General features: G+C 35.9%; 1 protein-coding gene across 1 annotated transcript in view; it reads left to right on the top strand.

Moving 5' to 3' along the window:
* Positions 1 to 591: 591 nt before the first annotated feature.
* LOC136858578 (1-phosphatidylinositol 3-phosphate 5-kinase-like) overlaps positions 592 to 15,010 on the top strand; it is a 114,313-nt gene continuing 99,894 nt past the window's right edge. Inside the window, exons 1-2 of the mRNA XM_068225717.1 lie at positions 592 to 661; positions 9,162 to 9,780. Coding sequence (XP_068081818.1) covers positions 592 to 661; positions 9,162 to 9,780 — 689 coding nt within the window. The remainder of the gene's footprint in view (positions 662 to 9,161; positions 9,781 to 15,010) is intronic.

Here is a 15,010-nt window from a genome sequence, read left to right as displayed (position 1 = left end):
TGAGATGGTGCTAGTGCATAAATAAGAACATCATGTACAATGCTGACCACTAAGAAGCTCAATTGAAAGCCTTTTTATCCCCCTAAATATCTTACTCTCTTCATTGCGTTTAATTTCTTAATATTTCGTCTTACTACTTGTAGATACCCTCATATAAATGAATGCCTTGACGTCGAATTACTCGTCTTAGCTAATACGTTGGTAGTGTAAATTAATAACAAGTTGTTACGTCATCAATCAGAGGTCCAATAAATATGTAGCTTGTAGGAAAATGTTTGTACATATTGATTACTAGGGTTCACGTATATTTTTACGTTCACAAATTTATGGTATCCGACGTTAGAAGTAAGAGGTTACGCTTATAAAATGATGTTGTTAAAAGCCTCGCTTGGTAGGGTTCATGTCGCTCACTTCAATGTTAAATGATAGGTCATGTTAGCAATAAATCTTTTCTTTACCTATGAGGCCAGTCTCTCCTTTTGACTATACGGATATTCAGTCTACGGAGACAGACCACGTTTGTGTATTGGTAAGCGTCGTGAAACGACACTGTTTGAATGCCCCGGCATGGACGTGGGCTAGTCGAGCGTCATGAGGCCAGGCGCCGAGGTGGCCGACAAGGCGGTCTCCACGGAGGACTTGGACTTCCAGCACGACGACGGTAACAGTTTGGGAAATAATTAATTTTACTCTATTTATCTATCAATGCTAGGCATCGTTACGCTATACAAGAAATGTACTATACTTGTTTCTGTAGATTACACGAGTAGAAACGGTGTACTTTTAGTTGCAGAAATTCGCTCTCATTGTAGACGTTGTTGATGACTTCTTCAGTTACTTGAGGTCAGTACTGCATAAGGATACAACCAATTTTTATGACAGGATGTCTTTAATGTCGCCAGAAGTCCTATTGAGTATTTCTGTGGTGGTTAGTAGTATTTAGTGTTGTGTATATACGCAATATATCCTTAATGATTCGAATGTCAAACATGCCCGTACTTCTACATATGCGCAATTACTTTATTTCCAGTACACTACAACCCACTGCTTATTTGCACGCTACTCACATTGCGTTACAGGGTAACAAATATGCCAAATTCTAGAGAATCTCCATTCTCGCAAAAGAACCCAGCTGACTGTAGGCAGATTCCGTATTTCAATTAATAATAAGATCACAACGTCTATTTAACGCATTGTGTTTTTAAATGTTCTGTCAATGTTCTGTACTTCACTCTGCATGATGCATGCCATCTAGTGTTGGGTACAGGACTACGTTTACTATTTCAAAAGGATCAGTAAATTCTTTTGTACGTGCGATTTTTGTTTCAATAGTTCGGAGGAAAAACGACAACAGACAGGGAATATGGAAAAGTTTCGAATATTTAAGTAGTGATTCGAAATAGTGATAATCATTATTTCATGGATCAGTTCTTTTCTAATTACCAATTACTCTAAATAGTCCTAATTCCATGCTACCGTCAAAGTAGCTTTAACAACATCATACAAAACAATAAATTAAAAAAAGTAAATAAATAATCAATTTGAAAAATACAACGGCCCTTCAATCTATTTATTTGTATACTTTTATTTACTGTATTTTATGATTTTTCCTCAGGAATAAAGTTTTATATATCACAATATGAGCAATAGTTTTCAAGAAAAGAAAAGAAAATTTGTCCCATATTTGAAACATTATATTACAAGAACTGTTGGCAAAAACATACCCATGTAATATAGGTCATTTTAATAGCAACAGAAATAATCTCATAATCCTTGATAAAACAAAGCTGGAAACATAGGGACTGCGGTATTTTGAGCATAGCATATCTTCAGATGTTCATACAGAAACATCTTTCTCTTCACTTCTTGAAAGAAACTCCCTATACAAATATCTTCAAGTGAGATATTTTATCAGCTGCTTGTATTCTATACATTTGCACAAATAAGTGTAAAATTCAGAGAATAATCGAAATAAGAAGATTGGAAGTGTATAATTCGGAGAATCATCGAGATGAGAAGGTTGAAATGTAAAACTGGTTCGAACATTTTCCTTGAAAACTACGGCACCTTATAATTCCAAACGGAAATATTATTTTCTAATATGTAACTTCTATTTGGTCCGATAGTACTAAATTCTACATTATTCAGTTCTTTATGTCATCTGAAAATGTAATATAAGTTAGTGGTGAGAATTCCTGCAACTTTAGGTTCAGACGTTACTACCTCGGAAATCTACAATACCTACATTCGTAAGAAAATGGTAATATTTTCAATAAGTAATCATTATCTACCTATGGATTGCATATGCATGGAATTGACATAATCGTAATAAGGAATGCATTCATTGTACACAAATCCAAATCGATATTTTAATTTTGTGAACACACCAATATCATGACTTTAGGAAACAATTTAAGTTTACAGAATCGCTTTACTGTTGCTCTTCTTGCATGAACGCCTTCTACTATAGCCATTCAAACACACAATATAGGATACTGATTTCAATTGAAATTTTTAATGTATGGCATTACTACGATTTTGTAATATCGCTGTCATTTTCCGATAGTTAATTTTAAATCTTTTGATGAAATATGCGTTCTTCTCTTCTGAGGAATCCTTGAACTATTCTTCGAAACATCCATGAAGAGTACAGTTCATTGTAATAGGGCTTGGACGGCAACTGAAAACTAGAGACAGTAAAATGGATTTTGTATATCAGCAGTGTGAGGTTAATACTTTATTTGTTACTTTACAGAATTGTAGCAATCAGCAATATCTGGATGTACGTACCGGACAGTATTTGTAGACTTAACGGGTGATAAATTTGATTGTTGTTACTAAATTATCCACAACGAAATTGCTGTTGATTACTAATTAGCATGAATTCAAAGACCTTCCATTGTGTTCTTCGGTCCTTTTTAATACAACATTGTTGCCGAAACATCTTCTTTATAGTTGACACCATTTGAGGCACTTGAGTGTCATTATCAACGGTTTGTCCCCTTAGTGTCGTGTCACTGAAATTAGCTCATAGTAGCAGACAGGGGAAATCTATATTGATGTATTTGAATAGAAAAAGTAATTCAGTGGAAAAAGTACCAAATTAGCTTTCGTCTACAGCCCCATATGATCAAGACGATGCCTTCTAAAGTTTACCAAATTCAGCCATGTGCGAAGCCGTGATCTTGAGCACAAGAGGCTTGTACTGTAATATAACCGTTTGACCACAGGTGCTTAAGGGTTAGCAATGGACGATAAAGCAAAAGCATACCCATTGTTAGTGCGCTCTAAATATAAATGAATCTAGTTTCTTTCTCTAAGCAAATAATCCAACTGTACTTAAGTTTTGGAACAGAAGGGGGGAAAATTAGCACTTTGAAAGTTATTATTGACAAATAGACTAGTTCTACGAACAAGCTTTATTGCAGGAATATTTAATTCGTTCTGACGTAATATTCCTGCCGATGCTACTGAATACATTACTTATTAAGTTTATGTCAATATTCTGAAATTCATAGTAACAATTTCAGTCACTATTAAATTTACTTTGTTATAATTGTTATTACAATTAATATCACTCATTTATCAATATTCTTACTGAGTTTTATTCGTGAAAGCAAAGGGGATATGAAAATGTCGTTCATTTACCCCGACTACTGCTATCACTGACATATCGCTGCCCATAGCGGTGCTGCCTACTGTTCCCTCCTGGCTTGTATACAGCTCTAACCAGATCACTCTCAACAAATTAACATTTAAAAGACAAACTAAAACTTTTTTTCCAGAATTGATACAGTTTGTTCTACATATTTAAACGTAATTTGATATTATACGCAATAGTCTACGATTTCAGGATATTACAATTCCTGCCTGAGATTCACGAAAGATAGAAAGTGACTTTATACGAACAAGTTAGAAATGATCCTTAGAGAAATTTTTGTACATCTCATCTTCTGCGCCAAATTCGTCAGAATATTCTTACTGAATATTTAGTTTTCTCGACCGTTTTATGATTGAAATTAATTATCCACCTTATAGGTCCATATTTTATTTATTTATTTACTTACTTATTTGTTTATTTTTCTTCTTCGTTTAGGCCTACGATGGACCACGTGGTTCTTAACTGCGAAAAAGTTTAGTGGGGTTTCCCGAAGTTAACGTGGTGTTTAACTATCAAGGTTGTAAACCTTGAAGCCCCCAACACTGGTCGGTTCACTGACCCAGCTTCCCGCTGAGATTGGCTACCCAACCTTCCACTGGGTTGCTCAGCTTAACAGGGGGCACCTCGTGTAGGTTACGTACTGGAGTTGTAGTGAAAGAGGCTAGTTGGGTTCTCTTGCTTAACCCAATATAATATTGTTGCAAGAGTTTGGCAACGACGCATTTCACTACCATTTGCCCAGAGTCACAAGGACTCTTCCCAGGTTGATTCCTGGAACCCTATTTATTTATTTATTTATTTATTTATTTATTTATTTATTTATTTATTTATTTATTTATTTTATTTATTTATTTATTTATTTATTTATTTTTCACTTTATCCGTCTGCCTGACAGTCAGACAAAATAAGAGGGGAATATGAGTGTTGATATTCCACTTGAACGGCCGCAGCCAGAACGCTACTTTATCACTAGAATTCATAAATTTTCTCTCAAAAACAGCCGTTTCATTCTTGTGTGTGACTGCATCTTTTTGTAATATTGTAATATGTTCCGTAACGTGTACTAAAATAAGAATGCACGGTGTATGACGTACAATCTTTATGTGCCAATTTGTGTCCACTGGTACACTTATCTCAACAGCATATTGTAGCAATATACTGTAGATCGAATGTATTAACGTTTATGAACCACCATATAAAAGGCAACATACTGACCATGTAGCACAGCAAGTATCTGCCAATTATTGTTAATATACAAGTATATATTACTAGAAAATTAACTTTTCTCTGGCTGTCATTTTATCAGCTATATAATTTTAAACCTTCAATTTGCGTATTGTACACTTTTTCCTCTGTTGGCAGCCCGTACATAGGGATGTTGATGGTTTTACTAAATCAAAGTTCGCTCAAAATTCAGTAAATCGCTGGAAAAGAGATATTTTTAAAATGAAAGCTACTATATTTGAGCTGTTGGGCAGGTATGCCAACTTGACGTTTTCATATTCAGATATCTGTCAACTGTTCTAAATAGAAATGGCCAGAGTTTTCTTTAAGCGTTTCATTTTTCGAACAATGGAACAAAACAGGTTACAAGCAAGAAACTTTATTCGAAGAATACCGTATTCCTCATTCATCTATAAGACGAGCCTAGTTACTGGTCAGGAACCGAGTAAAATGTTGGAGAGTTTATGTTGAATAATAATAATAATAATAATAATAATAATAATAATAATAATAATAATAATAATAATAATAATAATAATAATAATAATAATAATGCGAATGTATACACTTAACGTTCCTTTAACTGCTAAGGATTTTAATAGACGTTAAAACGTTGGAATTTTGCCATGGAAAACAGCATCTTAACGTGTTAGAAAATCCGACACAGGCACTCATAAATGCCAACCGACTAGGCCAGGATTCAATCCGGGGACCAGGAGCATATTTTACATAACATTACAGTTTTTGTTTATACTACACATAATCATTTAAACATGCTAGGCAGCTGAATAAAGTAGTCATATCTTATTAGTATAAAATAGTATTTTAATAAATTAATCAATATTTCACTTAATAAAGTATTTCAAATTATTTATCAAATATTTAGGTTTGTACACATTTTTAATCGTAAACAGCTCGCTGTAAATAGTATATTAACATAGATGTAAGAGAAGGTTACTTGTCTTTAATCCTGCCAAAATAAATAAATCATTCATCAATGAGACGAGGGACATTCATTTCTCGCTAAGGGACCGTGTCACATTAGTTACTACAGTCAGCGCTGTTAGTAGCGAAAGAGATAACTCTCAATTGATAGCCAAGAATTACGAAGGAAGTATGACAAAGGAAATCCTAATTTATTAACCAGGATTATTTTACGTGCCGACATGAAAGATATCGCCTACTATAGATAATTGCTTTCAATAATTCCGCCACCTGGCATCGGAACCGCGAACTACGAAACACTAACCACTCACTGCTGGCTGTAGCTAAAATGAAGTCGAGGACGAAACGACCATCTGGAAGTCAGTTTTCAATAATAATAATAATAATAATAATAATAATAATAATAATAATAATAATAATAATAATAATAATAATAATAATAATAATAATAATAATAATAATAATAATAATAATAATAATAATTGATTGGTTTACGTTCCAACATACTGCATGTTATGATATTCGGAGAAGTCGAGATGCCAGAAATATTGTCTAGCATGAGTTATTTTACGTTTCTGTACATTTATTCGTAAATAAGATTTAAGATAAGTACTAATCCTAACCTAATACACTTATAAACATGTCGAATATTGATATTATCGAAATTATGGCGTTCGTGATACTTCCTAATGAATAGCGTAGCTTGTTGCACGTTAATTGTGATTCGTTCTTGAACACCTTCAAATGTCACCGGAATATGCCAGGATCGAACCGATCACCTTCGGCTAAGGAGGCCAGCACTCTGCTGTCAGAGGCACTCTCTTCATCGCATACGTATGAAAGAGGCCATTGTACACTTTTGAGCGAATTCGATTAATGTTGGACAATATGAAAGTGTTAACCAAAATATCTCGTAACCCATCTTATAAACCCTTACCCTGCAACAGGAATGTAAAAAAGAAACTAACCATGCATTTGTACAATAATTATATCTTTGATGTTATGAAAATGAGAGTTCACGTCATAAATCACAACGAGAGTGAGAAACTGGACTGAAAATCTTTCTTCATTCAGTACACGAGCCAGGACTATCGAATTGGAAATTAAAGAGGCAAATTTTTAAAATGAGGCCAATTTCAAAATTTTCTCTAGAGAGATGCATGTCTTCCTTTTCCTAAAATTATATTTGATTTAGTTCTGCATATTCTTTTAATGGCCGAGGAAATTTATAGAACGTTCCCGTTACAAGTTATAATTTATGTGAGAGCAGTAGCCGGACAAACTGGACCATTTTTCGTTAACAATTAGAATTGTATTATCAAATAAAAATTTTCATAAAGTGGCTATAGATTCAGTGCCTCTCTTGAATAAATCAAAGTTAAGATAATTTATATTCAAATAGTAATTCTGAAAACGATTGGAGCAGTGCATTACCTTGTTAATCCTGTTGGTACCACGCCCGTATAAATTATAAATTTAAATCCAGAGATACAATATTACTGTGGGTTGTTACGTATAAAAGACACAAAGACTTGCTGGAAAAGTTGAGATTAGAAAAGGGAAATGAGAAAGAATATAAGTGTCGCAGAAATCAATTCTGACATTTTGTATGGAATCACATGAAAGCACCATGGTTTAACGTAGCGAAGGTTGGGAGTCCTAGTTCTAAACAGTTTATACACTGCCGAAAAACACTTCAAGTTTTTTCCTTGGATTTACTGGAGTATATAACTCAATTTCAAATATGTCTTTGCATTTACATTCAACTGTTAAATTAAACTGGTTTCCTTCAATTTTCGGACGTTGTGAATATCGATATAGAATTTTTTAAATGTATCTGACATGTATTCTAGCTTTGGTAGCTTTGCACTCATGTAATGGAAAAATACTTGAACACTTTTAATATTTCGAATTTCATTCCTCACTTAAATAAATCAGTGACGACTAAATATGTTATACACTGTGTATATTTCAATATATGCTCTATTTGGTAAAGTACAGTAAATACAAATCTTTGTTAAGGAAAATCGATTAAACTATTCTTAGTTTCACTGTGATACAGTTTTATTCTTTACTGATGCCAGAACTGCCAAGGATTTCGTCAAGTAATTATTTTCAGAATATAGGTTATATCTACAATATACAAAAACCCTATGGTCTTCCCATCCGTTTCTATGTACTTTCGAAGAATTTTTCACATTTCCATGAGTTTCAGAATGGATCGCCGATGGATTCTTTGATAAAACCCTTTGGGTGATCAAAAGATCTATGAAGTTGATGACAACTTCTTACAAATATTATGTCCTTAATTAACCTATTATGTATTTGTACTTGGCTCAGTATTAATATATGACCCATGAATCATTATTCAAAATATTCATATGTCTAACGATATTCTTCATTATGTTTGTGCTAGCTGAGTTTAGTTGGATAGTATCAGCATGAAAGTAATTTTCAGGTCAATCAAGCTCTGTATTGTCATTTTCATTTTATAATTAAGATGAATTTATGATGAATTAAGTCCTTCGCTTCTAATGGTGGGGTAAAGTTTTACCTTATAAATAAGTTTAACGGATGTGTATTGTAAATTTGGGACCAGAAGGCGTGCATTTTTACTTCAGAATAGGTTTTCATTGTCATAAAAGTCTTGGAGTTTATAAACAAGTGACAAAAAATGTCTACTAGTGTTATTCCCCATGCTATAAAAGAAATACTTAAAGCCGAAAAACTGATAATACAGCATATAGTCCTCGTTGTAGTCAGTTCAGAAGTATTAATATGGAATATGATAGGGATATTAAGGTACTTTCCAGTAAGTAAAATTCAATATAAACAAACTTGCGCTTAAAATTTCAAGAATAAATCAAAATTAAGCAAACTTGTAGTTTTTCGTGCCAGCTTGTATTGTGGTAATAGGCATGGAAAATCAATTTTTTACGATAGGAATATGAATTTTTATTTAAAAATCTCTCATGGATTGACCGGTGACAATGCCACACCGAAGGTTTCATGTTGTTCGTTTTACCTGACTGGCCATAATTCCTGGAATTTTTCCTAGGTTTTAAAATATAATACGCTCAGCTGAGCTGTGAAAGGATTTAATTGCATAATGGCAATATTTTGTGTATTAATTAAATTTTAATTCGTTTATTAATCAATTTATTTATAAGAATATTGCAGTAATATTAAGATATCGCACTATTTTAACCAATCGTTTTCATTTCCTTTACATCAAGACGGCCGGGATTATAAGTCTTTAAGATCACTTTATGCAAGTACTCTAATTTCTTTCAACATTCAAAATTAACAGATAGTGGGGTTATTTCATTAGGTGAAACAGTTACTAACACAGCCCTTGAGCTGGTGCGGCTGGAGGCAGTGTTGGCAGCCCTGGTTGAGAGTAAAGTGGTTGCCATCAAAGCTGCATCCTCTCACACTCCTAACAAGAAGGCTGTGCGACCTCGAAGTCATAGCACGTTCAACCATCACCACCATAACCACGATAGCTCAAATCGGCACCAGAGACTTGCTTCTTCTTCTACTGCCTCATCTTCACACAACGATCACCCGTATCACCACCATCACCACCACCATCACCACCGTCACCACCATCGTCACCACCGCAAGAGACAGTCAGACAGTGCCCTCCTGTCGTCTGGCCTCTTCCCTAGGAAGAGATACCGACACCACCATCACCGCCACCACTACCATCACAGTCGGGAACGAGAAGAAGGCGAGGAACATGAGGCACTCCACGACGACCAAGAGACTGCTTTCGGTGGTGCGGAGATCCCTATGGTGGACAGCCCTCCACCAGACATGGCGGGACCCAGTACGGACTCCCCAAGGCAACAGGGCTACCACAATTACAGCTACTACATCAGGCAGACGCACCACCATCAAGTTATTGTCAACTCTTCATGTTGCCCAAGTCCCACACATTCACAATCGTAAGTAGTCTCCTTCTTCATGTTTATTCGTATTAAAATATAATATGCAGTTGTGAAGGTTTCAGGTTAGGATTTATGCTACTTAATCGTCGGAGTAATCATGTATTATAAGTAATAATAGATAGCTGCGAGGAGGACTGTTCACTGTGCAGTACGCCTAGTGGAACGCTCATTACACCTCACTCTGTCAATACTGTAATTTACTAGCTTTTAAGGTCAGGGATCAAGATCCTCATTTCTCTTCTAATCAGTTAGAGATTACTGTCTTCCTTATCCGCTTCATTACCGTGCGGATATAATAACATTGCAAATTAATTTTTAATGAAATTTAATCTCATGAAAGAAGATAAGAAGAATATATTTCTTCTTCTAAGTTCCTTACAGAGTGTCCAGCAAGTGAAATTTGAGTCCTATGTTTTATAGGTCAGGCAATATGGACCAGACACAAAACAATCAAATTCGAATTGTTTTACCCATCTGTTTAACTATCGTTGTTAAACGGACTCTAAAATCACATTTATATTACTCTTACGATATTGGGAAGGATTGCCGCTTATCTCAGCTAAGGATGCAATGAAAAATGAGCCAGAACAGTTTACGTTAGAAGCGTAATATTAATATGTAACATTTTGAAGAGTAAAGGGTACATGCACAGGACAATACAACGGCTGAAAAAAAAGGAAGTGGTGACATATGCATATATACGGATCCATTTATTGTACAGTCACTATTCCTCTCCCTTGAAAAAAAGTTGCACCCGTTTCCAGATGTGAGGAAGACGCACGATATCGGTAGCACTGTAGCCTTTATTGTTGTTCGTGAAAGCATCGTGTAAGGAAACGCTTCTCTGGGAGTGATTCCCTTACTTTGGGGAACGGACCGAAGTCAGAGGGACTGATGTCCGGTGAATATGGGGGCCTATCCTGGACCACCCAATTCTACCGTTCCAATAATTCCTCACAGGAATTATATCTTCGTCCTATATTGCGGACGGAGGAAATGTCCTCATTTCCAAATGCAATAACGATGTCAAGCGTGACAATGCCCACTGTCACAATATTGCTCTTGTAAGGAAAGTGTTGGCATGGTGGAAGTGGCAGGACCTGGAGCATCCACTCCATTCACCGGACATGAATACTTGTCACTTCGATCTTTTTCCCAAACCAAAGGAACCACTCCTAGGAAAACGCTTCCATACATAAGACGACATACTTCAAGTAGTAGGGACTCTGTCACGGACAAAATAGTTGCACTTCTACTTATACCGAGTGACTTGGCAGCGCAGTTAGAGTCGCATAGTTGTGAACATGCATTCGGGAGATGGTGGATTCAAAACACACCGTCGGTAGTCCTGAAAATGGTTTTCCGAGTTTTTCAGTGTTCACACCAGGGGCTGTACCTTAATTAAAGCCACGGCCGCTACGTCACCATTCCTAGTCCATTACCTTCCTTGTGTCACCGAAAACCTTCGATGTGTTAGTGCGACGTTAAACCACTAGAAAATACATTTTGCTGATGATCTGCGCCTTCCACATATCTGGTATCGGGTGAAACACGATACGGGGGATTAAACTGAAGGCCACCGAGCTCGATAGCTGCAGTCGCTTAAGTGCGGCCAGTATCCAGTATTCGGGAGATAGTAGGTTCGAACCCCACTGTCGGCAGCCCTGAAGATAGTTTTCCGTGGTTTCCCATTTTCACACCTGGCAAATGCTGGGGCTGTACCTTAATTAAGGCCACGGCCGCTTCCTTCCCAATCCTAGCCCTTCTCTGTCCCATCGTCGCAATAAGACCTATCTGTGTCGGTGCGACGTAAAGCAACTAGCAAAAAAAAAAAAAGAAAAAAGAAAAACTGAAGGCCAGTAGAGATGTGGTTATAGAATAAATGGTTTCGTATACATCACTTTGCAGATATGTAGTTACACAATAAATGGTTTCATATACAATATATAAATATGTAGCTACTACTTTTTTCCAGCCCTCGTAGATCTGCATTCACAGCAGGAGACTCTAAATTTATGACGTTTTCTGTACTACTTCAATGTGTCTGCTATTTGAACTGGGTAGGTTAGGAATGTTCATTTGAAATATGCCTGAACAATGTGGCGTTGTGTATCGCCATTAAATTGTCCCAAAGAAAGTGAGAACTGCATCACAACAGACAACAGTATCATTTTTGGATTTCTGCTCGAAAATAATCTGAACAGATAACGATGTTCAATAAAATAATGTATATAGCTTCTCAGTTGGAAGATAACGAAGGTAACACACCAAGGAAACGATAATCTGGATATGGAAGGATAATCTGGAGGCGAGGAGCCCCTGTGAATTTTTGTGGAAATCATGTACTTCTATTTCGTTTGGAGATAATCGCAAATTACTTAATTTTAAACTCTCAACAGAAAATCTGTCAAAACATTTTCACAAATAATCAGCCCATTTGCTCTATAATGAACTGTTTGTGTACATCAAGCTAAAAATATGAGTTACACTTAACAAATGCCCTATGTTCACGACTGTCATCGAAGTTCTGCATGTTTCTTGATAATTTCTTTACCAGTAATGAACAAATTTCCAAGTGAACATTTCCATATTATAGAGCATTTTATACTTTACGTCAGTAACACTTTGTTAAGCCCCAGTTTCGAATAGAGATTGTACTTGCTTTTATAAAGAATCGGAAACGGAAAGTAAATCGCATATACATACCATTAACAAAAGACATGAAAATGAAATATATCCAAACACAAGTATAAATAAATAAGAAAATAAATTAACATTTTCTGAGTATATTTCTGAGGTTTTTTGCGCTTTTGATAGAAGAGACCCTTCTCACGTTTCATATTCAAGGTGATAATACATGAAAGTATGTGTTTTTTACAGTGTAAAATTTAATTGTTTAGACTTTCAATCTCAGCATTATATTGAAAATAAGTTATTTTGGGACTTCGAAGAAAATCTGAAATTTAACCAAAGTATTCTCCGGCACTCTCAGCGTGTCGAATATATCAATACTCTGAAGATTCTTTGGCACTGAAAACAACTTATTTGTTGAGAATGCTGAACTCATGGTTTGGTGAAACGCTGAGGAATTCAAGTCCCACTTGTCCACAGACTTCGCTTAATGGCTTCCGTAAATATACTAAACAGAAGTCAAGAAGCAAGTTACTAACGCGAGAGACTGACTGGATCGCTAAAATGGGGCACATTTTGGAGCTAGTATGAACCGCTCAATTTGTTCCGTATTAATAGAAGAAAACTCCGTCGTTTATCGTCTTGATTTTGCTTTGTTTGATATGCACAAACCCTATTGTTTTTTGTATTGATCTAAATATTTGTTTCACCACTGATATTTCTAAAGTTCTCTACGTTCGAAGTCTTGGGCTCACGCTTATCATTTTATTAAATTTCCAGTCTGATAAAGATTGTTTCTTTCGAATAAAAAGAACAGCTTCGTTTCTTTTGAAGTCGGAGTATTTACTGGGGCGGAATAAGCTCTCTTTTAGAATCTGTGAGTTCATGCCGGCCAATTTCATCCGCCTGAGAAATAATAAGATATTACATTGTCACCTCGAGCTCAGTTAAAACATGAGAATATTTCATGTCTAAGGAAGATGTGCTGTTTATAAATATAAACCACGGTGAAGATGATGTTACAAGCGCATACCAACATACGAAGTTTACTTTTCGGTCATCATTAATCGTTTTGCTCATTGCGGAGCGTCATGACTGGAGTCCGGATTTTAGGTACTCATAGGTTAGAATGCAAAGTTACTGAAACAAGTAACAAGTATAGTCTACCCTGTACAACGGTTGTGGTTTGAGATTTGCATAGACATTAGGGGTACAGTCTATAGAACTCCTGTAATTTATGTTACCCTTGCTACATTATAGAAGAAAGGGTTGCACGACATTTCCTACGAACCAGATTATTTTGCATTCTAACCTATTATCACCTAAAAATCCGAGGTCTAGTCATGACCTCATCATTTACGCTTTGTAGACATGACGAGATGCCTCCATCTAATGCGGTTTTCAGCTTTCCTTAACATGATCTGAAGAGGTAGGTCAGTGTTCTTCTTCGCCTCATCTAACCATCTATTTGCTGTTCTATGGAATAATGACCATTATGTTCTTATCGATCTAACTTGGTTCTAGGTTTAGAGAGACAAAAACGTCATATGACATAAAATAGATGTTGATCGTTCAAGTATGTCTAGCCTATATTTATTAGGCTTTTCTGTGATAAAACAGCGTATCTGTGTAAAAGAAGTGTAGAGTCAAATGAATGAATTTTAAAAAAATCCACATTTTTTAGCATTCTGAATACGTCGTTCCATGGTATTACACAATCAGTGGAACGCAATGTTCCTGTTGAACAGAACGAACAGAGAATGGTTTGAAGAAAGACCGTACCATACGAAGAGAACGCCCGATACGGAATAATACTGGAATAAAACGTCATTTTGTAAGAAGTCAGCGAGTAATCATTTTTCTTTATCAGCTTTGCCAGATCTCTGGTCTGGGGGTAGCGTGCATGCCTCTTACCTGGATACCCGGGACCGACCAGACTTGTGATTTTTAATTGTGGTCTGAGGACTGAAATGGGGTTCACTCAGCCTGATGAGACCAGCTATGCAGCTGATTCGGCCAAGAAAACCAAGAAATATGGCTAAGAATGGGATTATGCTGACAGCACGTCCCTCCAATTTCTGCAGGCCAACAGATTGAGTAGTAGTGCCCTAATGAGCAGTTTTACCACATATTTGTTTTTGTTCTTCGTTCGTCAGCTGTATCAGTGCAGCATTGGCGAACATCAGTACGTTGGTCCCGGCATTGACTGTCTTGAGTATGATTTTCCGCGGTTCTCCTCACAAAGGCAAATTCCGGAACAATTCCTTTTATAGGCCACAGCTGTTCCCCTCTCACCTTCTCCGCAACACATCTCCTGGGCTGAGAGAATGGGTTGCCCTATTTAAAAAAATATTAAATTAAGTTAAATTTTGGATCTTGCAGTTCCAAGAAAAACAAAATAATTCAGAGATTAAAATATAATGATCAACCCCCTTTTTTTTCAGTGTTAAAATATTTCGTGTCCTTCTTTTTGGGTAATAGGCTATTACTTGTTATTATAATTTTGTACCCATTGTTTGATTTTTACAACCAATCCTTAATTTTTCCCAACGGTTTCATTAAATAGTATCGATAACACAGAAATGTCGAAAAAATA

This window comes from Anabrus simplex, chromosome 1, assembly GCF_040414725.1.
Source record: "Anabrus simplex isolate iqAnaSimp1 chromosome 1, ASM4041472v1, whole genome shotgun sequence".
Lineage (NCBI taxonomy): Eukaryota > Metazoa > Arthropoda > Insecta > Orthoptera > Tettigoniidae > Anabrus > Anabrus simplex.
The sequence above is the reverse complement of the archived record's forward strand: the minus strand, read 5'-3'. Positions and strand labels throughout refer to the sequence as shown.